Source organism: Colletotrichum acutatum, assembly GCF_030867785.1.
Source record: "Colletotrichum acutatum strain CBS 112980 chromosome Unknown BDZ83scaffold_20, whole genome shotgun sequence".
Taxonomy (NCBI): Eukaryota; Fungi; Ascomycota; class Sordariomycetes; order Glomerellales; family Glomerellaceae; genus Colletotrichum; species Colletotrichum acutatum.
The window spans coordinates 238,746-261,002 of record NW_026849014.1 but is presented as its reverse complement, the minus strand read 5'-3'; the positions used below and the strand labels follow the sequence as shown (position 1 = coordinate 261,002).

The 22,257-nt window shown below is 53.4% G+C and overlaps 11 protein-coding genes across 11 annotated transcripts; 4 read left to right on the top strand and 7 right to left on the bottom strand.

Moving 5' to 3' along the window:
• Window positions 1–914: 914 nt before the first annotated feature.
• BDZ83DRAFT_571343 (uncharacterized protein) lies at window positions 915–2,113 on the bottom strand (the record flags this gene model as incomplete). Its single annotated transcript, XM_060504400.1, has 2 exons — window positions 915–2,002; window positions 2,068–2,113. 2 exons carry the CDS (start codon window positions 2,111–2,113, stop codon window positions 915–917), a joined length of 1,134 nt encoding a protein of 377 aa, XP_060368062.1.
• Window positions 2,114–5,005: 2,892 nt separating this feature from the next.
• BDZ83DRAFT_571477 (nuclear pore complex protein An-Nup82) lies at window positions 5,006–7,740 on the bottom strand (the record flags this gene model as incomplete). The annotated part of the gene is made up of 2 exons (XM_060504414.1): window positions 5,006–7,330; window positions 7,384–7,740. 2 exons carry the CDS (start codon window positions 7,738–7,740, stop codon window positions 5,006–5,008), a joined length of 2,682 nt encoding a protein of 893 aa, XP_060368061.1.
• A 192-nt stretch (window positions 7,741–7,932) lies between these two features.
• On the bottom strand, window positions 7,933–8,330 carry BDZ83DRAFT_610889 (uncharacterized protein). Its single transcript, XM_060507620.1, has one exon. The coding sequence runs from the start codon at window positions 8,214–8,216 to the stop codon at window positions 8,046–8,048; it is 171 nt and encodes a 56-aa protein (XP_060368060.1). The 5' UTR covers window positions 8,217–8,330; the 3' UTR covers window positions 7,933–8,045.
• Window positions 8,331–8,470: 140 nt separating this feature from the next.
• On the top strand, window positions 8,471–9,438 carry BDZ83DRAFT_610887 (RNA recognition domain-containing protein). Its single transcript, XM_060507619.1, has 2 exons — window positions 8,471–8,617; window positions 8,729–9,438. The coding sequence occupies exons 1-2, from the start codon at window positions 8,552–8,554 to the stop codon at window positions 9,233–9,235; spliced, it is 573 nt and encodes a 190-aa protein (XP_060368059.1). The 5' UTR covers window positions 8,471–8,551; the 3' UTR covers window positions 9,236–9,438.
• Window positions 9,430–10,507, bottom strand: BDZ83DRAFT_610886 (mitochondrial ribosomal protein L31-domain-containing protein). Its single transcript, XM_060507618.1, has 2 exons — window positions 9,896–10,507; window positions 9,430–9,818 (listed from the first exon to the last, which is right to left on the bottom strand). Exons 1-2 carry the CDS (start codon window positions 10,173–10,175, stop codon window positions 9,766–9,768), a joined length of 333 nt encoding a protein of 110 aa, XP_060368058.1. The 5' UTR covers window positions 10,176–10,507; the 3' UTR covers window positions 9,430–9,765.
• Window positions 10,508–10,617: 110 nt separating this feature from the next.
• Window positions 10,618–11,858, top strand: BDZ83DRAFT_610884 (Sedlin). Its single transcript, XM_060507617.1, has 2 exons — window positions 10,618–11,243; window positions 11,399–11,858. Exons 1-2 carry the CDS (start codon window positions 11,059–11,061, stop codon window positions 11,703–11,705), a joined length of 492 nt encoding a protein of 163 aa, XP_060368057.1. The 5' UTR covers window positions 10,618–11,058; the 3' UTR covers window positions 11,706–11,858.
• A 259-nt stretch (window positions 11,859–12,117) lies between these two features.
• BDZ83DRAFT_571514 (histone-fold-containing protein) lies at window positions 12,118–12,457 on the bottom strand (the record flags this gene model as incomplete). Its single annotated transcript, XM_060504416.1, has 2 exons — window positions 12,118–12,281; window positions 12,343–12,457. Coding segments are annotated over 2 exons (279 nt in total), but the record flags the coding sequence as incomplete, so codon positions are not given.
• Window positions 12,458–14,692: 2,235 nt separating this feature from the next.
• BDZ83DRAFT_571305 (tetratricopeptide) lies at window positions 14,693–17,226 on the bottom strand (the record flags this gene model as incomplete). The annotated part of the gene is made up of 2 exons (XM_060504396.1): window positions 14,693–14,767; window positions 14,824–17,226. 2 exons carry the CDS (start codon window positions 17,224–17,226, stop codon window positions 14,693–14,695), a joined length of 2,478 nt encoding a protein of 825 aa, XP_060368055.1.
• A 1,629-nt stretch (window positions 17,227–18,855) lies between these two features.
• BDZ83DRAFT_571255 (uncharacterized protein) lies at window positions 18,856–19,335 on the top strand (the record flags this gene model as incomplete). Its single annotated transcript, XM_060504389.1, has 1 exon — window positions 18,856–19,335. The coding sequence occupies one exon, from the start codon at window positions 18,856–18,858 to the stop codon at window positions 19,333–19,335; it is 480 nt and encodes a 159-aa protein (XP_060368054.1).
• An 86-nt stretch (window positions 19,336–19,421) lies between these two features.
• On the bottom strand, window positions 19,422–20,111 carry BDZ83DRAFT_571417 (uncharacterized protein; the record flags this gene model as incomplete). Its single annotated transcript, XM_060504407.1, has 2 exons — window positions 19,422–19,927; window positions 19,991–20,111. The coding sequence occupies 2 exons, from the start codon at window positions 20,109–20,111 to the stop codon at window positions 19,422–19,424; spliced, it is 627 nt and encodes a 208-aa protein (XP_060368053.1).
• A 514-nt stretch (window positions 20,112–20,625) lies between these two features.
• BDZ83DRAFT_170106 (Emopamil binding protein-domain-containing protein) lies at window positions 20,626–22,113 on the top strand. The gene is made up of 5 exons (XM_060501463.1): window positions 20,626–21,129; window positions 21,188–21,214; window positions 21,267–21,403; window positions 21,460–21,694; window positions 21,756–22,113. Exons 1-5 carry the CDS (start codon window positions 20,907–20,909, stop codon window positions 21,902–21,904), a joined length of 771 nt encoding a protein of 256 aa, XP_060368052.1. The 5' UTR covers window positions 20,626–20,906; the 3' UTR covers window positions 21,905–22,113.
• The last annotated feature ends 144 nt before the right edge of the window (window positions 22,114–22,257 follow it).

Sequence of the window (22,257 nt, the reverse complement as noted above, 5' to 3'; positions counted from 1 at the left end):
CTTGCATTCACAAGGCGTCTGCCGCTCAGCTGCGTGGGATGACCGCCCACCACCAACCATCCATCACACACCCCCTTGTCAGATGAGGCTGACGACGGCGCATATCCCTCGCCCCCACTCAAATCGGAACCCCCTTTTCAAGTCCCGGGTCGCAACGCCGTGTCCTAACTCATTTCCTTTCCTAATGGTCACCCCTCCCTGCACTGGAATCCCGGCTCCGGACCCCCGCGTGGGCCCCGGGTACATGGTCCAATGGTCCATGGACCATTCGACGCCGCCTTAGATGGTGTGATGAGAAATGCTTTCCGACCCCCTTGACGACGATTGTGGCGCGCGGGCTGGATATCATAGGTAATGGCAAGACTAACTAACGGTTAGAATGCTGGATCTGCTCACATAATGAATGTATTGATAAATGCCTCACGATGGTCATGATGATGATATTTGGGGAACCAGTTTAGTAAGACCAATCACGAAAATCGCGGGTTGAGGAACAGAAGGGAACCTTGTCTGCAAAATACCTTTGCGCTCATTTGATATCAACCTTGTGTAACATACCAACAATAGAAATCCCATGAGTGACTTTGCTCCTTCTTCCAAGTCATAACGCGCTATCTAGAACTAAACTTCCCTTTCCAAAGAGCGAAACAAGGAAGTAGAAGCTGGAAAATAGAAGACAAAAAGGAAAGACAAAATCCTCCGAGCGAGCCTGCTTTCTACCCTGTAACCAAAATCCTGAAATGCAATTTTGATGACTCCCCCGAAACCCATGCAGATGTGGTGACCGAAATCGAAACCTGCCCCGCCGGAAGAAATGCGTGTATGCTTACCACGCCTCACAACCAATCCGAAACCAACTCGAAAGATCAATGCAGAGGTTCCTCCATGTCACACCGAATTCGTCCTTCAAGAACTCAACGCTGACCGTGGTGATGTTGAGGGGGCGGTGGGGGCGGCATAATACTGCCATCGTGATCGACCTCAACCTCAAACATGGGAATATCCTCCGCCTTGAAGTACATACCCAGGTCGTCCCCGCCGGCAGCCGAGATGGAGTACATGTCCTTGCCCAGCGCCACCTTGCGAACCTTGGCACCCAGCCCCCAGAGCCTTCCCGGCGTCATCTCCTGGGCGAGCACGTTGTCAAACGTCTGCCACTGCGACCGCACGTGGGCGAGTGCCGTCCTCTGCAGGACCCGGTGGCTCGCCTGGCAGTTCTCGACAATCCTTTTCTCTCCGTGGCCTCTCCAATTGATGATGAGGCGGACGGGCTTCGAGGGGGCAGTGGGGATTGCCGGAACCACGGCGGTGGTCACCGCTGCGGGAACCATACCTTGAGGTGGTGATGGGAGCCGCATGCCAGGTGGGAAGCTCCCCCGTGGGGGCGGCGGTGGTACACCGTCTGGTGCGCGGGGGAAGGTGCGCGGACGGTGGCCGGTCCAGCCTGGAGGGGGAGGGGGAGGTTGCGATATCGCGGCCATGGGGGGCGCGGGGATGTATGACGGTCGTTGTCCAGGGGCCGGGCGGCGCGTACGCTTGGTTAGTTCTGGTTCCGAATCGACGTCTTCCTCTTCGGAGGAGGAAGAGGAGTCGTCCTTGGTGTGCTTGCGGGATTTTTGCTTGCTCTTGCGGCGGGATGACTTCGTCTTCTTACCCCTCCTGGACATGATGCCGTCGTTGTCGCTGTCAGAACCCGCAGACAGAGAGAGCACATCAGAGGCGTCCATGGTTGAAGCTTCACTGCCGGAGCTTTCAGAGTCTTCCGATCTCACACCTCGAGGGAAGGCGAAACCGTTAGCTTCGATGAACTGATACACCTCCTGAGAGGACTTGGTGTGGAGGTTCTCAAAGGCATCTTCCAGATCGCGGCCTGTTGCTGAAAGAATCTCCTGGCGTTTACCCCGGTGGACCTTGACAGCGTAGATGGTGTATGACTTGTTAGGCTGGCGAGAGGTGTAAATGTCAATGACAGCACTGCGACCTGATATCAGACGAAGATTGTCTGCGAGTCGTGTTAGTTCCCATATGCTCGCTCTCCTTTTCATGAGAGTAAGTGTAGATGCCTACCTATGATCTGCTCGCGCCATACAAGGCACAACGGGTTGGGAGCCATTGCCGTATATGCAGGACGTGTTGACAATGTTGTGGATTCGGTTATATTGTTCAGCAGAACGAGCATGTGCAGTGAATGGCGAGAAGAGGCTTAAGAATTAAGGTTGGTGAAGAAGGAGGGCGAGGATGAAAGGCCAAGGACACTTCTTATACATCACGCCTGCATCTCCGGGTCATCATCCCATGAGCAACTCAAATTGGTGGCATGCAGAGAGGACCCTGCAGCCTAATGGCGCACATCGGCCATACCATAGCAGTACTTGGGCGGTTGCGTGGCCCAGGAGGTATGCTCAGGGACGGCACGTTCTGACAGAAAGGGGAAAGTGAGGCGATGGAAGTGGTAGTCTTAACATGGCACGAGTTGAAAGTCTCTAAGGATCTGAGATGTACCGAGCCCGGCCGAGAAGCAAGGAATGAAAGAAGCATGTAGATCTCAGACCGAGTGATGGAGGCAGGGAGCTTCAGCTGCTGTGCTTCCCCATGTCTATGGGCGGTTTGCCATCTGATCTTCGGGGTGAGTTGCTCATGCGTGAGTGAGTGTATGCCTGCCAACAGGGAACAAGCGGTCCGGAAATGGGGAGGATGTAGTGCAAATAGAAAAAAGGAACGTTCCGATACAGTCTTCTTTTGGGCTGTAGGATTGAAAGCGGCCAAGCCACTCGCTGGAAGGAAGAGGGTTTGAAGCATGTAACGAAAAGAAAAGCAGGCTTCACTCGAGCCCGATACTTAGAAGACCACCACTCGAAGGCCGAATTCAGTGCGCCTGCCCTGCTTTCGAGTTTGTTCTTACCAATCACAAGCTCTAATCGTGCTTATCCGTCTCGTGTATATCCTAGGCCGCCCTGCATACGGGCTGGTGGCCAGTCAACTTGTGTGGCTGGTCCTATCGTAGATGCTTCTTGCACTTTTGTTCCCTCCCGTCTAATTCTGACACAAGATGCGGCTCACCGCATGCCTCCCGTTCTGCAAGGACCACGATGACGAAGGGAATCGTGGCCAGCTAGGCGACCTTCTTCCGGCCCTGTAAATAGGATATAAGAGCCAGCTGTTCGGGTTGCCTGGCGGAATGTCTCGCTGGCACGAGTAGTGCAAGCAACCGGTGAAGATGCCGGCCGAATTCCACTCAAAGAGTCATATGTCTTTGGATTCTCTCGCACAAGCTTCAAACCCGACGACGCAACAACTCTCCATCGTGGCCCGACTCACAAGCTTCTGGTCGTTGCTGTGGTTGCACTACTCAAAACTCGCATCGACGACGGAGAAGACCGTTGTCCTGGCGCAGAGGTACCCTCAGATACACACGCCCGCCCTAGGGCTCCGTTGCCGAGTACTGACATGCTTCATGCTTGCCTGCCGTCATCGTTGGGCCGTTGCGCAGGACTGCCACATGATTGGCATGTCCTCCCAGGCGAGAAGGATCTTTCTCTAGAACGCGGGTCAAGATCAATCTGAGACAACAAAATGACTGGCGCTCGGATTTTTGCTGTGCTGCGACTCTGTGAGTGAACGTTGGTTGGGGTTGAGCATCTGTGAGCTCGCAACCCTACGACGGCGATCGCACAGAGCTCTGGGGGTGGAAGAAACGAAACAAGAGAGGAAAATTGGGCTTCGAGATTCCTCGCTCGTGCGTGTGAGTGGACGTCGGAATGGGCGACTGACCAAGGACATTGTCAGACCTTTCGCCTATTGTCTCTCGGCTTCGTCTGAAAGTTGGGAGTTACTGAAAGTGGACGTGCGAGGAATGCCCATGCAAATGTACGCCTCATCCCAGCCCATGCAGCGAACGATTGGACCTTGCGACTAGGTAGCTCTGGCTGGCAGGTAAACCAGGGCAGTGTATGCCATATGGCAGGGATGATCAGGCACTACGGATAGGGCAGTGCGATCTCACAGCAGGTAAGTAAACATGATGGACGCACATGCTGCGTACGAAGCGAAGCAGAAAGTGGAAACGTGGGAAAAAGCAACCGTGACCATGTCCCATTTTCCATCCGGGCGAAGCCTGAAGGTGACGCTCACTGCTGCATGCAAGCTTCGCCGCCCACGAGGGTAGATGAGACGAGAGGCAGGCTCGACCGTCTTCGGGTGCTACTGAGAGCCACGATATCCGAATGCCCACGTACCCGACGTGCCAAGAGGTCCACCTGAGCTTGTGGCTTCGTTACCTAGCATTTCAAGACCTTGAGACGCTGTTCCAAACACCTGGATAAGGTAGCTTGAATTCTCGTGTTCTGTAATCCATTTGCTTACACAAGACCGGTCGGGCACCACTTCTCGTGATACTGGGCACAAAATATGCAAATGGAAGATCGTCAGTGTTTGATAGGCGAAATATTGAAGTATTTCTTAAGTGAGGCTGTTGGGCGATCAAGTGTTGATTGGACGTGGTTTCGAGACCCACAAATGGCAGCTGAGTAAACATGAAGGTTACCTTAGATCAAGGTGACACCAATATCTTCTTTCTTTGACGACGTCCAACTTCAAGGCTATGTGATTAACACCCAGAACCCGGCATCTTCCTTGTCCAATGGCACCACCAAGACACGATAGACCGGCACGAGGCGGCCTTGAAGACAATCCTTACCCGACTCAGATGTTCCCGTCTCTTGGACGATTGATCCAACCTCAAATTATGCTACGGTTGTGCGTTGCCAATTCTCGAAACACATGTCCATGGTCCTCCATTGCGCTCATGTCGCCTGACGCCCTGCGCTTGCCCTCGCACTCATGGGCGCATCTGACCACTCACCAAATATTAATCCATTGCGCCTCCAAGGTTCAATAGCCAGCATGGTAACGCCCTTGTGTCGCTCTTGGGCACCAAGTGGGACGAGGCTTCAAGTAACTGCTGCCCAGTAACCTGCCATCCAACCCTGTCTACATCAATTCCATCTTACTGCGTCTGGAGACGCTCCAGACGCGATGTCACAGCCTCGACCAAAGCTGTCTCCCGTGAGAGGAGGGACATGACTTGCTGCAGCTTGGCCTTACGGATCTCCGTCGGGATCTTGAGCTCCGATACCGAGGAAGACGATTCCTTCCCACCCTTGCCGTCCTCACTCTGCTTCTGAATCCGTTCCACTTCGGCCAACAATTCGTCCTTCAGTCGTTGCACGTCCTCCACACGTTTCCTGAGTTGCTTCTGCTGCTTCACTCCCGGGCTGTCTTTCGAGGGTGATCCTAGGACGCTGGCCTCCATGTTCTTGACTTCTGCCACGAATGCCCTCTCCTTGGCACTAAGCTCCCTTGTTGCTGCCTTGCCAACATACTTGCGGACGCCCTCTAGTCTCTCGTTGAGTCGTTTTTGTCGATCTTGTGCCTCCGCGATACGTCTCTCGAATCGTACGTCGTCACTTTCACCGTCTCCCGCCTTGTCGTTGCCCGCAATCTTGTCAATCTTCTCCTTGACCTCGTTTGCCTTCTTAATTTGATCCCTGAGCTCATCTTGAAGAGTAGCGCAGCGGCGGAAAATCTCCGCCACAGCTGTGCCGAGCCGGTAGGTATCCTCACCAAGGACACGATGGGCGTCAGTCAAAATCTGCAGCGTGACCGGAGACAATCTGATCTCTTGGTTCAGGATAGTCTTGTGGCGTGAGCTACGGAGCCTGTTAATCAGCTCGGGAAGGTCGGATTGCTGCTCGAATGCGTGCGAGGGCTGGAAAGCTGGACGGGGCTCATAAAAGTCCAACGGTTCCATCGTCGTAGGCTTCTCTTCGTAGGGCGTTTCGTGGCGGACAGGCGAAAAGTCGTCCTCGGGCGTCTCGAACGTCAATGCAATCGGTTCGTACGGAGTGGCCGAGAGAAGGAAGTATCCCAAATCCGGATCGCGGATGGCGGCGCATGCGGCGAGCGGCACGTTGACATCGCTTGAAGATTGGTTGTAAAGTCTTTCGCGAATAGAGTTCTGCCCATTGACCAAGAGGCCGAGACGGAAGTCAGAGCCCGCCTCCGACTCGCCTGAGAGCTCGCCCTCGAGGCGGAACACCCAGGGAGATAGAGAGAGGAACGTGACGCCGGCGTGCGAAGTGACAAAAAGAGAGTAGCGTGACATGACATCCGACGAAAACGTCGGCCAAGCGTCGTCGTTCATCTCAGTTGTGGCCATGGTGTCGATGCACTGGAACGTCAACAATGAAGGTGGGTCGGCAGCGGACAAGAGGCGTCCAAGCTTGGATTTGTTTCGCGGGGGCAACCACTGTGCTTCGACGCCCTCCAAGTCCAAGTATACGCGGACCTGACCGGTGGTAGACAGGAGGCAGATGACTGAGAGAGAGAGACCTTCCTGATCACCTTCGTCAAAGTCCAGATCTTCGTCCTCGCCCATCATCAGGTCGTCAGTGTCCACCTTCTTCCCGATTACGAGCAAATCCGTGAGAAGACCGTCCCCGACATCCTCGCTTTCGGGATCGGCATCGAATTCGAACGGGCCTTGCAATCTTGGGATAACTCCCGGCCGGGAAGGGCGTGTGTAGACCTCCACGGTCTCTTCGCCCGGCGCTGTGTCGAGAATTTGGGGCTCCTGAGAATCCAAATCACCCATCCACTCGAGCTGCTGCTGAGCGAGGAGCTTGTCCATCTCGGATACAGCAGGGTCATCCTCCAGAGCAGCCACCTTGGATACGATGGAAACCGAAAGCGATGGGATAAGGGTTGGAGGCGGTGCCCATTTCTGGGGCAGCAAGGGGCTCAATGCGTATACGTCGCCTTCTCTCATCGCAACCCAGAGAGTCATAGGGCTCCATCCTCCTGAGCCGCGGCCAGCAAAGCAAGCAGAGGCTACCTGCATCTCCAGCGAGTACTGCGAGAAGCTGGCATTCGTAGCAGCCGTGGATGCGCTGAAGTCCTGGTCCAGCGTCGTACCATCCACGAGCTTCTTCAAGTCGATCGATAGTGTGGGAGAGTCAAATGACCACCGATCGGTCAGTGACAACTCCCAGACGCGCACAATGGCATCGGTCGTTACGGTGACAAGGCAAGAGCCCTTGACGCCTAGTGGGTGCCATACAGCTGATGCAACTGGGGATCGCGAGGTGACGTGAGTTGTAGGTCCCAGCGTCCAGATCTTGGGTCGCAAAGGTCCAGTGTCCTCGGCCGTGAGATGCGAAGAATCGGGAACCACGCAAATGTGAACGGTATGCGCCGTAAGAATCGCGAGGTAATCGGAGTTTGGGGAGATGACGAGTTGCCGGATGTCGTCTGCGACAGATGTCTTGATGGTCTGTGAGACTAATTAGCATCCTGATCACTCGCCCTGTTGAGGACCGAACCTACCCTGAAGCCCTGAGCCGTAGCCGCCTCTTCTGTCGAGGGAATAGCATCATCGTCGAATGATTGTGTCGAGTCCTCCCGCTTGACACGGCTGCCCATGCGACGGTGCGCATGCTTTGTCGACCATTTCTCCTTCAGGTATGCCAAATCGCCCCATCGCAATTCTTTGCCTACAGCAACAAAGACCTCGGTTCCTCGTCTCGCAATCGTCCGCCTCGGACCTTGGATCTTCTTCTTCTTGGACCCGTAGGGCGACGGGGCGCTCAACGCCTTGTTGGAGGCGTCGCTGGAGGGCGCAAACAAGCTGTGACCGGGGCCATGCGACAGCCACGGGGCTGTATAGCTCTTGACCTTGGGCATTGCGTCCCTCTCAATCGAACGGGTTATGTATCGGAGGTTCTCTGCAGGCTTTTGGGTGGTCGGATGGGTGCTACAGGCCAGATCGAGCTCGAGTGTCGTTCGTGGACTTTTTCGGTTGTGTTTGCTGGGTGAGCTTGTCGCTAGAATTATTCTTGGCCAAAAAACGCGGTTGCTGGTAGCAGCCACACCGAGACCCACTTTGAGCTTTCCCGGCGCTGCCTGCATCTGCGCTGCACCAATCAGATCGACCGAACAACGGACCATGCAAGTCTTCTTCATTCATAAGGTACCTGAGGTAAGTTATCTTAATCACCACCTGAGGTAAATAAATATATGGACTTGACGGCAAGAGAACGATGGCTTCGGAGACTCGTTGAAATCAGGCATACTGATTGTTGTAATGGTTTCATGAACGAAAGAGGAGGGATCCTGTAGCAGTGGATGTTTCTCTGTGGTCTAGGAGTTAGCCATGGCATAGTGTTTTGCCATTATTAGACATGCAGAAGCTATGGAATCCTACCAATTGAAGCAAAGATCCAAATTATGATCGGATAGAGCAGCTTCTCTATTGCAAAGCCCGTTGATAGAAATGACCAAGTGACGTTGGAGCAACGACGTGATGTGAATGCTGCGCACAGACCATCGAGTTCAAATCCCAGCAAGGTGCACCTGCCTGAGGTACCTTGGTACCTTTCGATTTGACCTGCTACCAGGCAAGTGCCGTTTCTCTAGACCTTCGACCTTCAATTCCCACTTACACGACCGACAACGAACCAATTGTCCTCCGCCGCAAACCCCCAACACCTTCAGAATGCAGGTCCGGCACAGAAACACAGTAGAGCGCCTCGACAGGCCGAGCGCATATTACCACAACCGGGTGAGAACCAGCCACAGCTTCCCTCCAGCCTTCTGTCCCGCCCCCAAGAGCTACCTTCCAACCAGCAGCTCTCAAGACAGCAGCAGCAGCTAATCTAGAAGAACTTCACAGAACAAGCGCAGGAGAAACGATCACCGCGACGCAGCCCGCGAAGCCCGCGACGCCGAAGACGAGGCCGCCACCAAGAACGAGCCCCTCCCCGAGGACCCCCTCGCCAACGCGACGACGCTGTACGTCGGCAACCTCTCCTTCTACACCACCGAGGAGCAGGTCTACGAGCTCTTTTCAAAGTGCGGCGAGATCAAGCGCCTCGTCATGGGCCTCGACCGCTTCAACAAGACACCCTGCGGCTTCTGCTTCGTCGAGTACTACACCCACCAGGACGCCCTGGACTGCATGAAGTACATCGGCGGCACCAAGCTCGACGAGCGCGTCATCCGCACCGATCTCGACCCCGGTTTCGAAGAGGGGAGACAGTACGGTCGCGGTAAGAGTGGTGGACAGGTGCGTGACGAGTACCGCGAGGACTTTGACGAGGGACGTGGTGGGCTTGGTAGAGCGATTCAGATGCAGAGGGACCGAGATGATCGAATGGGCGAATATGAGGAGTCGCGATGAGTGGTGGGTGTGCTTGTACGGATATATTTGGGACTGGGGAACACGTCTTTGTCCGACAAAGGACGGCATCAAAAGCAAATGAAACGTGGGAGACGCAAAAGGAGAACGAGAGACTCTACTTTGGGTGGTGGGAAACAATCCTTTTGCAACAACTAGGCAGGCTTCTGGGAATCGATACCCCAATATGACACAATCATGGACATTGAAATGATATAAATTTGGGTGCGTGATTGGAACTTTGCGCTTTTGGCTGAGGTCACATTCAAATTGTTCCTGTGCAGCTGTACAGATTGTGATTGTGTCTCATGAGCCCCAAAGCAGATGCTATAATATACAGAGAAGCTGTTCCGTCTGCTCCTATCCACTGCAACGGCCTCAGCTGTAGCCGTCCGTTGGATCCCGTCTTCTCCCTCAGCTTTAGGTTGCGTAGAGTACATATTCGTACATGGGCCGTAAGTCTCCCGACAAGCCGTTTCTCCCTTTTCCTAAGATTCTTGCCACCCAAATACCTCCGACATGGCACTGGAGGTTTAGTAACCCGGCGGGTTCAATCTCTGCGAAACTCTCGTCCACTTGGGAAGTTCTGCAAAGACACATTGTCAGCTCCAAACCCCAATTGACTAACAACTGCTCTGAAAAGACGGGGGGGGGGGGACATACTGTGAATGCCCTTGCGGTACTTCTTCTCCTTACGATCGAACATGGTATACTTGTCCCGCGGCAGCATCTCCGCCTCGGTCGGCATCTCGGCCTTCCACCGCTCCAGCGCGGCCACCGTCTCGCCCTTCTTGGCCAGCGCGGCGTCCACCGTCGCAATCACGTCGTCGACGGCGCGGAGGCGCTCGCGGTGGCGGCGCTTCTGGAACTTGGAGAGCCGCCACGGGATCTTCCAGAGCAGGCCGCTCGAGAGCGGGGAGGTCATGCGGAAGGCTCCGAACATTTTGGATGTGTGTGCGTGTGTATGTCGACGGGTGAGAGAGGAAGGATGTGGATTGTTGTCGAGCCGTGACAGTTCCTCCGTTCGTGGTGAGGACGGCTGTTCGGGGGTTCGATTCGCCTCGACTTCGGATGGACTAGGTCCCAAGTGTTGTGTCTATCCCTTCGCTAGACGATTGGTATCTCGTGCTTCCTCGCAGTCCGTCGTCGGTTCAGTCGTCGTCGCTAATGGTGTTCAGGAGCTTCAGCCTCTCTCCTACAATTGACGAACAAAACCGTTCGATGCAGTCGCTTTCTTAGGGAAATTTTGGAGCTACGAAAGCCGGTCAAGAGTGGAGACGTATCGGAGAGCTCGATTGGTCGGCTTTGCGCGCTCGTGCGGAATTTCCCACCTCAATGGACCACGGTGCCAGACCCGGGAGGGAGTCTCCACTGTCGTCCTGCAGGCCCGCCAGCCCGCCCCGCGGGCCCTGCACTAAGGTTTCTAGGTGCTAGCTGTCGCTACCTCTGTGTCGCTGGAGGTGAGGTGTGCTGCAGCGGGAACTCGGTGAGAGAGAGAAGCGCAACATCACGATACGAAGATCCAGCGATTCTTGAGATACCCAACTCCCCCGCGACGACCGCCTGCCCTTATTCCGTCAAACGCTACCTCGCCTTACTCCACGACTAAGGCGCTCTGATTTCTGGACGACACAACCTTGTGAAGCCGCATACCTATCCTCGAACCGAACAAGCGCAACCCGAACCCTTCGAAGCCAGAATCTCACAAGCAGTCCCCGTCCACGCATGCCGCACCGGTGATAAGGAGCTCCTTATAACCGAGAGCGCAAGACCAAAACTAGAGATAGAGGGAAAGAAAGCGCGCGCGCGCTCACACATACAATACAATGTCGTACTACTTCGCCATCGTCGGCACGCAAGACAACCCCCTCTTCGAATACGAATTCGGCACCTCAAAGCAAGGCGGCGACGGCCAGTCGCGCTTCAACGAGCAGGTCCGCCACCTGAACCAGTTCATCCTCCACAGCAGTCTGGATATCGTGGAGGAAGTGCAGTGGGCGCAGGGGCAAATGTAAGATTCCACTTCACTCTCCAACACGCAAACCCACCCTTTCGCCTGGCCTCTCGAGCTCAAGCTTTCCCTTGCGCCCTCCCCGTCTCGCCGATTAACGACTTAAGCAAAACGTAGAAACGCAAAGCATGCTGACACACCGCTGCCTAACACAGGTACCTCAAAATCGTCGACAAGTTCTTCAATAACTACGTCTCCTGCTTCGTCACGGCGGGCAACGTAAAGTTCCTCCTCCTGCACCAGCCCTCCGCGCCCTCCACCACGGCGTCCTCGCGCTCGTCGACGGCCATCGGCGCCAACCCCACCAGCCCCGCGACCGAGGAGGCCATCAAGAATTTCTTCCAAGAGGTGTACGAGAACTGGGTCAAGGCCATCATGAGTCCGTTTTACAGGGTCAATATGGAAGTCAAGAGTCCTGTGTTTAGGTCACGGGTGGCGGCGGCAGGCAGGAAATACCTCTAGATGCTGTGAGGGAACATGTGCTAGGACAAGTTAGACCGAGCGAGTCATGCTTTACAAACCGAGTTGCAGGCTAGACTGCCTACATTATTCATAGTGGATCACTTGAAGAAATGTAAACAAGACACGCGTCACGAATCAATCACGCAGAAGAGTATGTTGTGTTCAAATCACCATGTTGGTTGGTGTTCCATTCCAGACAATGCGTCTGCCTATCGACGCCATGAGAGCACTATCATTCCCAGAGTCTCGTGATTCCCAAACGCCATAAATCAACGTGATGTATCCATATCCCCATTACCGTTGAAAAGACCAATGAATCCACAACGAAAGCTCGCCCTTTGGCAGCCCAGATACCACGGCGCCATGGCATCCGAGCCACACGAAAGGCAAAGCAAGCATCGAAGTGATACGCTTAACCACCGAAACCGTACAGGGTGCGGCCCTGGCGCTTGAGAGCGTAGACGACGTCCAGGGAGGTGACGGTCTTGCGCTTGGCGTGCTCAGTGTAGGTGACAGCGTCACGGATGACACCCTCGAGGAAGGACTTGAGGACACCACGGGTCTCCTCGTAGATCACTAGAAGAGGTATATGTTAGTACTTTGTTGATAAGCAGAGTATAGTGTTGCGTCAACTTACTGGCAGAAATACGCTTGACACCACCACGACGAGCGAGACGGCGGATAGCGGGCTTAGTGATACCCTGAATGTTGTCACGCAAAATCTTGCGGTGACGCTTGGCGCCACCCTTTCCAAGGCCCTTGCCACCCTTGCCGCCTGGGAACCGTTAGTATCACGATGACAACGAAATAATGAAGACCCAAAGTAAAGGGCGTGGTGCGATCAGAGCAAGACGCGAACCCGCGATGGATGGGGTTGAGACGCGTTCTGAAAGCAGAGACGCATGCCAACGGATCCTCATCCATTAAACCGCGGGGTTACGCCACACTCAAGACGCGCCACGAAGCCGCGACGAAGAGTAGGGTCGAGTAGGTATAATGGAGATGCAACTTACGTCCGGTCATTGTGAATGAGTTTGTTAAAGGAATGCTTGAGTGAACGGGATAAGCGCGTCTCAATAAAGACGTGTCGTTGATGACGTTGGAAGTTGGTGTTGATGGATACGCTGGGTGTGGGAAGAGAGAAGAGTGGAAATGGGGGAAGGAGACGTAGCTGAGGGGGGTAAAGAATAAATAAGGCGGTGCTGCAAGTCCGGGGGGATGGTTACTGATTGTGTGGTGCGACAGGCGCTGATGGGATCAGTAGGCTAGTCCCGATTTGGCGAGTGCTCTTTATTTCTGAAAAAACGGGCAATCGTCCTCTGTTTCCGCCGGGAAGTCGGGGGGCTTTTGGCTGACATGGCTGCTTAACGAAGCGCTATTTTGACAGGCGTGTTTTTTTTTTGTTATGGAACGCTGCACGCATTGTTGGGTGGGGGTGGAACGTGCACGGCTTCTTTTTTTCTAGTCGGGGGGCCAAGCAGAAAGAGCCATCGAAAGCAGGGGGGTGTTGGTTGCCAAAAACAGAGGTCAAGGCAAGTGCGGTGACTTTTGACTGGCCCGAGCTCTCTTTCCACTTCAGACTCTAGACATTCAATCATTGTTGCGGTCACGCGTCGCCAATGGTCTTTTTTCCTAAGGTAGTTGCTGCACTCTGTCATTGCCGCTCCCGATTTGCCGACCGCTTTCACCTTCCACGTTTCTTTTGCTCAGCGAGACTTATTTTTGATTGGTCCAATTTTCCAACCTGCTCCCCGGTGCTGGGTGTTCATGCAATTGCAAGGGGAGTCCCGTAAATCAACCCCCTCTGCCGATTCACATGACGTGGGCACCTCTTGGCAGGGTTGAAAAAAAGTATACTTAAGTAAGTATTGGGCAGTACTAATACTAATAAGTCTAGTATTGGGTAGTACTAATACTAGCCTAGTTTAGTATTAGTATACCAAGCAATACTAGCCTTAGTATTAGTATACTAATAGTATACTAATAGTACTATAATTATTACGCAATTATACTTAAATTTAATAAAAATAAATAAAAATAAAATAATATTATTAAAATATTACGTAATAACGTATTTTTATATTATTTTCTATATAATTACGTTATATAAAAATACTAATTAGTATACTAATACTTACTTAAGTATACTAATACTTTTTGATATGATACTAATACTTATCTATACTAGGCTTAGTACTAGATTTAGGTACTAATACTAGACTTACTTAATTATACTTATACTAGACTAAATACTAGTAGTATTTTTTTCAACCCTGCCTCTTGGAAATTCGGATCGAGGAACAAGTCTCATCTGCGACTCATAATCTGGGGTAATGGCCTTTCTCAAAAGATTTTGACAGCCCAGGAGGCCAGGTTCACGGCACACTTCGCCCCCGGTAATGAAGTGGCCGGCCTCTAAAGCCTAAGGTAGATCTGACGCGACATGGATCATTACGTTAGACCTTGGTAATCTGCCGCTTAAGGTGGTCGGCAGGTAGTGTCACTTGACGCGACTGGTATGATCAGGATACTTGCACCTACTTTTCTCAGTCGCTTTTCTGCGTGCTTCATCCATTGCCATACACCACAAGGCAAAGACTATCAAAGTTAGGTGATGCATAACTTTTCATGACCAGCGATCTGTCGTATCAGTCACTACTGCGGCGCCTCATAGGGCGCTAATATACAAGAGGGTCATCCATTCAGCCCTCCCCCAAGCAAGCCAATATGCAACCCTGCTTTACTTTCCTAAACGCCGATGCCATGCAGCATGCAACATGAATCCGTATCATCGTGCTGTTATACCATGCCCAAATTCAAAGCTTGGCCAAAACTCGCTTTCGTCAAGTCGTGGGTACCCGGCCTCGTTGCCAATTCTCGCACCCCCCACAGAAAACGCACACACAATCGCCGACGCCCTTCCGCTCCTGTCGGTACGGTAGGGCAAAAAAGCCTTAGTCGAAGACGACCTTCTTTCTCCTGTCATCCTATGTCATCATGGAGTCTTCCATACCCATGTCATCCTCGATACTCTCGATAGCGTCCTTGATCGATTGACTGGCCTGCTCAGACTGTTAGCTCAAATGTCTGCCTTGCTGCCCTGATTGGGTAACCATACCTTTGGATCCAAAGCAAGAGCGTTGCTGAAAGCGCGCACCGCCATTTGCTTCTCGTTGAGGCTCCTGTACAACTTGCCGAGAAGGAAGTGCACCATGGCCTCATCAGGGGCCACATCCTTCAATATGAGCAACTCTTTCTCCGCAAGATCTATCTTGCCCAGACTCATCAGTGCGCGTGCTTTTTTGTACCGTACTATGGGTGCACGCGGTGCTAGGTCTGTCGCTTTGGTGTAAAATTGCAGCGCAGCAATCATTTGCTTTTGCCTTTCCAGGATCGCCCCGATACGGCAGATGAGGACCGCATTGGTCGGGTTAATATCGGATGCCGTATGGAAGTGAACGTAGGCCTTTTCGTAATTGCCCAGTTTCTCAAAGACCTGGCCAATGCCGTAGTACGCGTTGTAGTGGCGTCGGTCCGCCGTGACAGCCTTGCGGAAGGCGCTGAGAGCCTTTTCGTACTCTTCGTTGGCCACGTGCTCGTGGCCTTGAAGCGTGAAGGCATATGCAAACTTGGGGTTCAGCTGCGTCGCTCGCTTAAAGCAGCGCAAAGCCATTTCATGCTCTCTTGCCAACGACCAAGCATTGCCGAGAGCGCACCAGGCTTGTGGAGATGTCCAGTCAGCATCGACCAGCTCATGAGCCAAGAAGGACAAGTCCGTCTCCCGTTTGAGATGCCAAAGAATCGTCGAGTAGATTTCCATATCGTCCATCCGCGTGGGCGCCACCACACGCAATTTTCTGAAGTACTTCTCGGCGTCCTTGTACGACCCCTGTTCGTGATGCGCTCGGCCCATTTGCGCCAACACCCAAGGTGTATCTTGCTGGCTCCTGGGTAGGGAAGCATAGAACTGCAGCGCCTCCTGACACCGGAACGCTTTGAGTGAGTAGTACCCAGAGGCGAATTTCTTGAGCAACTCCATGACCCATCTCAAAGCTTCCTCGATCCTGACGTTGTCGAGTTCGTGTGAGGCAGCTTTCGGTACTGCATGCTGCACCGCGTGAGGCTCTCTCACACGAGTGGTCTCGGCGTGATCGACATCCATACCACTGTCCTCAATCGGTTTGCGATTGCCGCTCACGACCCTGCCAACACTGGAGCCACTAGAGCCAGGTCGCATTATCCGTGAGATCTGGGGTCTAGCCTTCTTCAGCTCACGAGTTGCTGCGGCGCCGATGGTAGCGGCACCGGAATTCGCTTTAGCAATTGAGGGTTTGTTGAACATGTTAAGCCTGGCACTTCTCCGTTGTGCAGGTGCGTTGGCTTCTTCCGTGTGTTGCCTAGATACCGGGTGGCCCGAAACCGTCCTCTTCCGCTCCGTGGGTGCCATGGTCGACCGCAGAGTGCCGGTCCCGGTGTCGGAATGCAGCTCGACTGAGTCCTTGTCTTGGCTTCTGGTACTTCTTTTGGCACCTAGTTTGTAACTGACCTTCGGTGGGGCTTCGAAAAGGCTGGGATCCACGGCGTGGGCTGTTCTTGTCCTCCGTGGCGGCGCTTGCGGGGGCTCCGCAGCGTTGAAAGCTGAACGCATTGTAGGGACCTCCGGCATAGACACTGGGCCGGTGGGTGTTTCCATGAGGTCGAGTTCACCGTTACTCGTGGACGGTGGGGCTAGTCTGGATCTTGCTGCTGTGATTTTTGACATGAAGTCATTCTCCTCTGCTTCCGCGGAGAAAAGATTGGCACTATAAGGCATATCCTGATATGTAGAGGATCGATGGAGGTTGAATGGGTCAGATGAATCCGCCGTTGATCGAATCGGAGGGCGTTTGGGCTCGAAGGAGTTTGCCGAGCTCTCCTTTGGCTCCTGAGGCAATACTCCTTGCTCCTGTTCAAAACAATGAACGAGAGGATCGGTGACCTGGAAAATATTCGGTACGCGCAACTTCACGCCCATGTCGCTAAGTGCCTGGAAGGCATCCCACATGAAAGGATTGACTCTCACTGCAGTCTCGAAACATTCGACTGCCCTTCGCTTGTCATCGTACGCCCGGTACAGCTTTCCCAACAGACACAGAACCGCAGCTTCGTCTGGGTAGAGCGAGCGAGTCGAGGTGGTGTGCTTGCCCATGTTCGTCTTGCCGATCCATTTCTCCCGTGCTTTTTCTAGGGCATTGATGCCGTCTTTGTATCGTTCCATTTTGACGCATGCATGCGCAAATACCCAGGCAGCACCCAGGTTCGTTCCACGGGAAGCTGATGGCCTGCTAACTTCGAAGGCAGTTCGATGGTCGCCGAGACGTAAGTGGCATAGTGCCAGGAGATGTGCAGACTCGCTCGACTTGGGATCTTGGGCGCTTAGCCTCTCGGCGAAAAAGAGGGCGTTCTCATAGGCATTATTGTCGACATGGTAGTACACTACCTGCCGCAGCAGCCCTGTTATGGCGGCACTCGTGGGCGCCATTCTCGGTGGGCGGTGGAAAAGAGGTGGGCGGTTCGGTGGAGGAGGGTTAACGTCCACGGCAGATTATGGCCATGGGATCTCGCGGGTGGTGCAGGAACTGTCGAATTTGAAGGCTGGGAATCGCGATCCTCGGTAGCGTCCCGATGCACTGGGCGTGCAGCTTTGGTCGGGAAGCGTTGTTCGGGCTCTGTCGAGCTTGGGTATAGGATTTTGTGCAGGCGCAAAAAGTTGCGTCCGTGAACTTCGAGGTGGGCGTTCGCGCAGAGCCTGAGGCCGAGAGCAGCAAGGATGCTGGAAGCGCGTTTGTGTCGACAGGTGATTGAGGATTAACAATTAAAAAGCAGCAGAAGGCGAGAGGGCAAGGTCGAATTGAATCGGTAAATGCTGCAAAAGACGACGGCGAGGTTCGTGAAGTCGTAGAGGTGGTTCAATGGGCAGTTTGCGGATTGTTGCCTGTCGGAGCGAAGAAGGCGTTCGTTGCGTGGTGGGCCCCCGTGGATTGTTGTTTGGGTTCGGCAACAGGCGAGCAGTGAGTGAACTCAGTCAAAGTGCAGCAGTAACGGCTCTTTGCAGCAACACAAGACAAAATCCGCGGTCCATCTGACTGACTAAACAGAGCGCACCAAAAAGAAAGCAAAACGGGCGCAACGATAATGTAGCGAGATGGGCACGGCAAAAGTCTCCTCAGGGAACGAGTGAAGTGGAAGTGAACAGGATGGAGGGGAGGATGGGGGGTTGCTGTCCAGAAGGAAACAGCCAGGCGGGAGGCTGGTGACGGACGAGACTGAGAGTGAGCGAAGTAAGAATTCTCCGTAGCTCGTCAGATCAACAGACGTCAGGCCAGATCAGCCGTGCACTATTGCGTGGGATGGCAGGAGGGAAGGGGGAAGAGAGAGAGGTACTCTGTAAAGATGGTCGTGAAGGTGTCACTAAAGGTCCAGATCCAAGGCCATGTTGCGGCTTGCCATTGTGTGCATGTCCAGTCAGCGTCTCTTGCTCCAAGTCTGGACGATGGTGTGTTGACCTGACTGCGGCGTTTCCTTCCTTAGGTCGCGCTTGGTGTGGTGACACCGCACATTTGATTGGCTCAAATGATACCTCAGCGACCGCCGTCGCCTTTGCCCAGCAACCCGACCAGATGAAGCGCCTACCAAAAGGTACCTAGGTACCTGACCTGACCAACCAACCAACCCCCCTGCCGCTAGCCCCCCACCTGCCAGCCCGTCCAGTGTCCGAGTCGCTGTCGCAGTCACAACGCCTCCCCCGTGCCTTTCCCCTTGCGCCAGAGACAATTTACCCGCCACTTTTCGCTTCCATTCCCGGGGCTCCACTTCTCGCCGTCTGCCCGTTCCATTGGGTCCCGCCGTGCCTAAGCCACACTATCAGCCATCCGCCTTAACTGCTTCTCTGGAATTTCGTCACCTTGATCCTTTCAGCCTCAATTCCAGCCAGGTCGCAACCTGTCTTTTACTCACAGGAACGTTGGACCCCACTTTCAAAGACCGACATCATTAACTTAATTGACTTGACCTCACTCACGTTCTCGAGGCCTCTTATCGTCACAATACCTTACTCCGTACCTTGCATCCAACTTGACACCCCACGAAACAACCCTCAGCAACCTCCATCATGGCGCAAAAGGCAAAGAAGGACAGGGCCAAATCCAACGCCACCACCTTGAACAACCTCCACATCGGTTCCGCCGTTGTCAACGTCGCCTTTCTCATCTTCTACTTCATCTTCAAGTCCCGGTCTCTCTTCTGGTTCATCTTGCTCTCTGCTCCCGCCTTGATCTGCGAGTACGTTCTGGAGAAATCTGGACGTCCCAAGTATGACGTGGGAGGAGGCCTCAAGACCTCTGGCGAGGACTTGGCCGCCGCGGGCTTGACTGAGTACATGTTCGACGTCGTATGGGTCACTTGGGCCTCTGTCGTTCTCGTCATCTTGTTCGGCAACTGGGGTTGGTTCCTGTGGCTCGCCGTGCCCGCCTACGGCGCATACGCTGGATACGGCTTGCTCGGAGCTGGCAAGCGTATGGCTCAAATGGGCGCTGCGAACAGCGAAGGGCCCGCCCCGCCTGCCAACAGAAGACAGCGTCGGGCCGCATAGTCAAAGTCACATCTTGTATTGTTTAGGTCGCGAGCGCTACGAGCCAGATTATCTATCATGTTCTATCGAGAATGCAGCGACGAGGTCTATCTGTGCCAGGATTGCTCCTCAGACCACTTCTTGATGACTTCTGGGTCGACGTCTCGCACCAGCACGTGGATGTGCTCCAAGGCCCGCACGCTCTGAAGGGCGACCCAATTCTTGAACCAGATAACCCTGTCTTCTTCGACATCACCAAGATTTTTGACAAAGTACCTGTCAATAAAATCCTTGACAGTGCGCCTGCTCTCTACTGTCATGTCCCCGGTCTCAGGGTCTGTAGGGATGATGGTGCGCGACCAGACCACGATATGGGTGATACTCGGGTCAAGTCCATACGGCCAGTCGTTCACAAGAACGCGGTAGTCGGAAGGATCCTCAAAAGGCACGGTAGACTTGGGGGTAAATGGTGGTTCGCCCCAGGGTTTGGGCAGGCGGTTTGTGAGAAGGAACTTGGTCATGGAGCCGTACTCGGCCTTGGTCTCGGCCGTCCATTTCATGTATCGACGAAGGTCGGACGGCTTTCGCTTCAAAACCTCGAGCTTATTCGTCGCTAGTGTCTAATTAGATCTTTGAAACAGAGTATCTATAAACGACGCAAGGCAAACGCCCTTACCAATAATCTCCTTGAGCTCCTCCCAGCCATGCTTCTTAAACTCCTCATCTGTCTGTGAGAGGACCCACTTATCGACGTCTGTGAGCGGGAAAGGTGCCTCTTCAACTGGAACGTCACCCATGTTGAGTATTTAAGTAGATAGGTTATAGGTCCGGCTTGTAATGGGTGTTGGGGCGAGTGAGTCAGGCCTTTTCTCGGAGACAGATTGAAGTCGTTTCGGAGGATGAAAGTATGGATAAGCGTGCCACGAGGTTGAATAGTTGGCAGCAAGGAGCGGCTGTCTGCTGCGGGCGGCCCCCGAGCAGCGGAAGATCGGCGGTCCGATTTCCTTTTTCGGATACGATGAGCTACCATGGTAGGGCAGGGCGACCACTTCCACCTTAGAGTTCATCCCATTTCTCGAGCAATGACGATGCTGCTGCTTCCAACCTAGAAATTTCCAATTTGTCTGTACCGTCGTAACGGGACATAGAAAGAGCTAGGAATAAAGTCACCAGGCACCACTAGATCGCCGAGGTACTGACAGGTGCTAGTGATGCAAGGGATCCGTGCATCTTAGGTACCTTATTGAACCATCTGCACGAAGAAGTAAGTAGAATTGGACCTTGACCTGAGCAATCCTTCCAGACCTCAATTCGACATTCTTATCACTTTGAGAAATAGTCGGATGCAAGTAGTTGTTGCCCAATGCTGGGTGGAAGGTGTGTCTGGCATTGATCAGGCAACTTGGACCCTGGTTCAGCAGGCAAGTCTTCTAGCGATCTTCAAGAACGGGGAACCCCATTCAACTTAAAATCAAACCCCAACTCCAACCACCTCGCAAACAAGACGACGAAAGTCTGGCATCACTGCAAACAGCGTCTTACGCTACGCATGCATAAACTCTTGGAATAATCACACTGAGCACCAATCCAAAATGGATAACGTGACAGACGCCGCTGCCGCCTTTGCGCATCCTTACTACCCAGTTACCGCTGCCCTACCGCACTATGTCGCCAACAAAAACTCCGTTCTCAGCCTGCTCGTATTCTTCGGGAGCATAATATCTTTCGTTGTCTTTACAGCCGTCGCGGGCGCTAGAAATGCCTATCCTCAGCTGACAGTTCCGGACCAGCTTACCGTAGCCTGGTTCTCTCTATGTGAGTGGTGCTTGGAGCATCGCTCGTCCAACTCTAGTTAATTGTCTCTTCTAAATAGGCGGGTTCCTCCACTGTTTCTTCGAAGGTGTGTCCCCAAACCTTTGGTTCCCTCTAGGCCAAGTCTAACGCCTCCGTAGGATACTTCATCCTTAACCACAAGAGCCTTGCGAGTGATCAGAGTCTCTTTGGCCAGCTATGGAAGGAGTATGCACTCTCCGACTCCCGCTACCTGACCTCTGATCCATTCATGCTCTGTGTTGAGTCTTTTACAGTGGTAAGTCGCCCTAATTCTTAGCATTGCGAAGATCCCGATGTTGACCGAGATCCCAGCTCGTATGGGGACCACTCTGTTGGGCCATTGTCATCACTACTGCCAAGCGAAATCAGTTGCGTTACCCTTTTCAGATCATCATGAGTGTCGGGCACCTGTACGGTGTGGTTCTCTACTACTCAACCAGCTTAATCGAGTTCTATTCCAATGGAGTATCGCACAGCAGACCCGATTTCCTGTACTTTTGGGTCTACTACATTGGTTTCAATGCTCCTTGGGTCATTGTGCCTGCGAGTGAGTCAACATGCCTTCACCCCTGGTTCTTCTGTTATGTGCTGACGCCGTTCTGCCCTAGTTATTCTCTACCAAACCACGATCCATATCAAGAGGCACCTCACAGACCGTGCGGACGTGGTGGCCAAGCTGAACAGGATTGATGGCATTATGGGTGATAAATCCTGGCAGACGTATGTGCCTCAGGACGAGGAGAAGAAGACGAGCTAGCTGTTATGGCAGCTGTATCAATGGTGGTCTAGTCATGCCGAACAGTCTTTGTGGTGGAATAGATTCATTACGCCACGAGACTGATCCAATGAAAACATGTTCATCGTTGTTCAATGGCCACCGTCAGGCGGGCTCACACCCCTTTTTCCATATGGTCTTCCCTTTCTCGAACATGGCAGGAAACAATCGAGCGCGATTTGACGGTTCTCCCGGTCGCGATATTGCACCGCCACGCTCCTAGTGAGTGGGGTCAGCTATCCCGAACTGGTAGCTATAGAACGCACTTGAATATCTACGCTGAAGAAGTATAATGCTCCCAACGTATAAAAAGAGGAACAAATATCTGAATATTG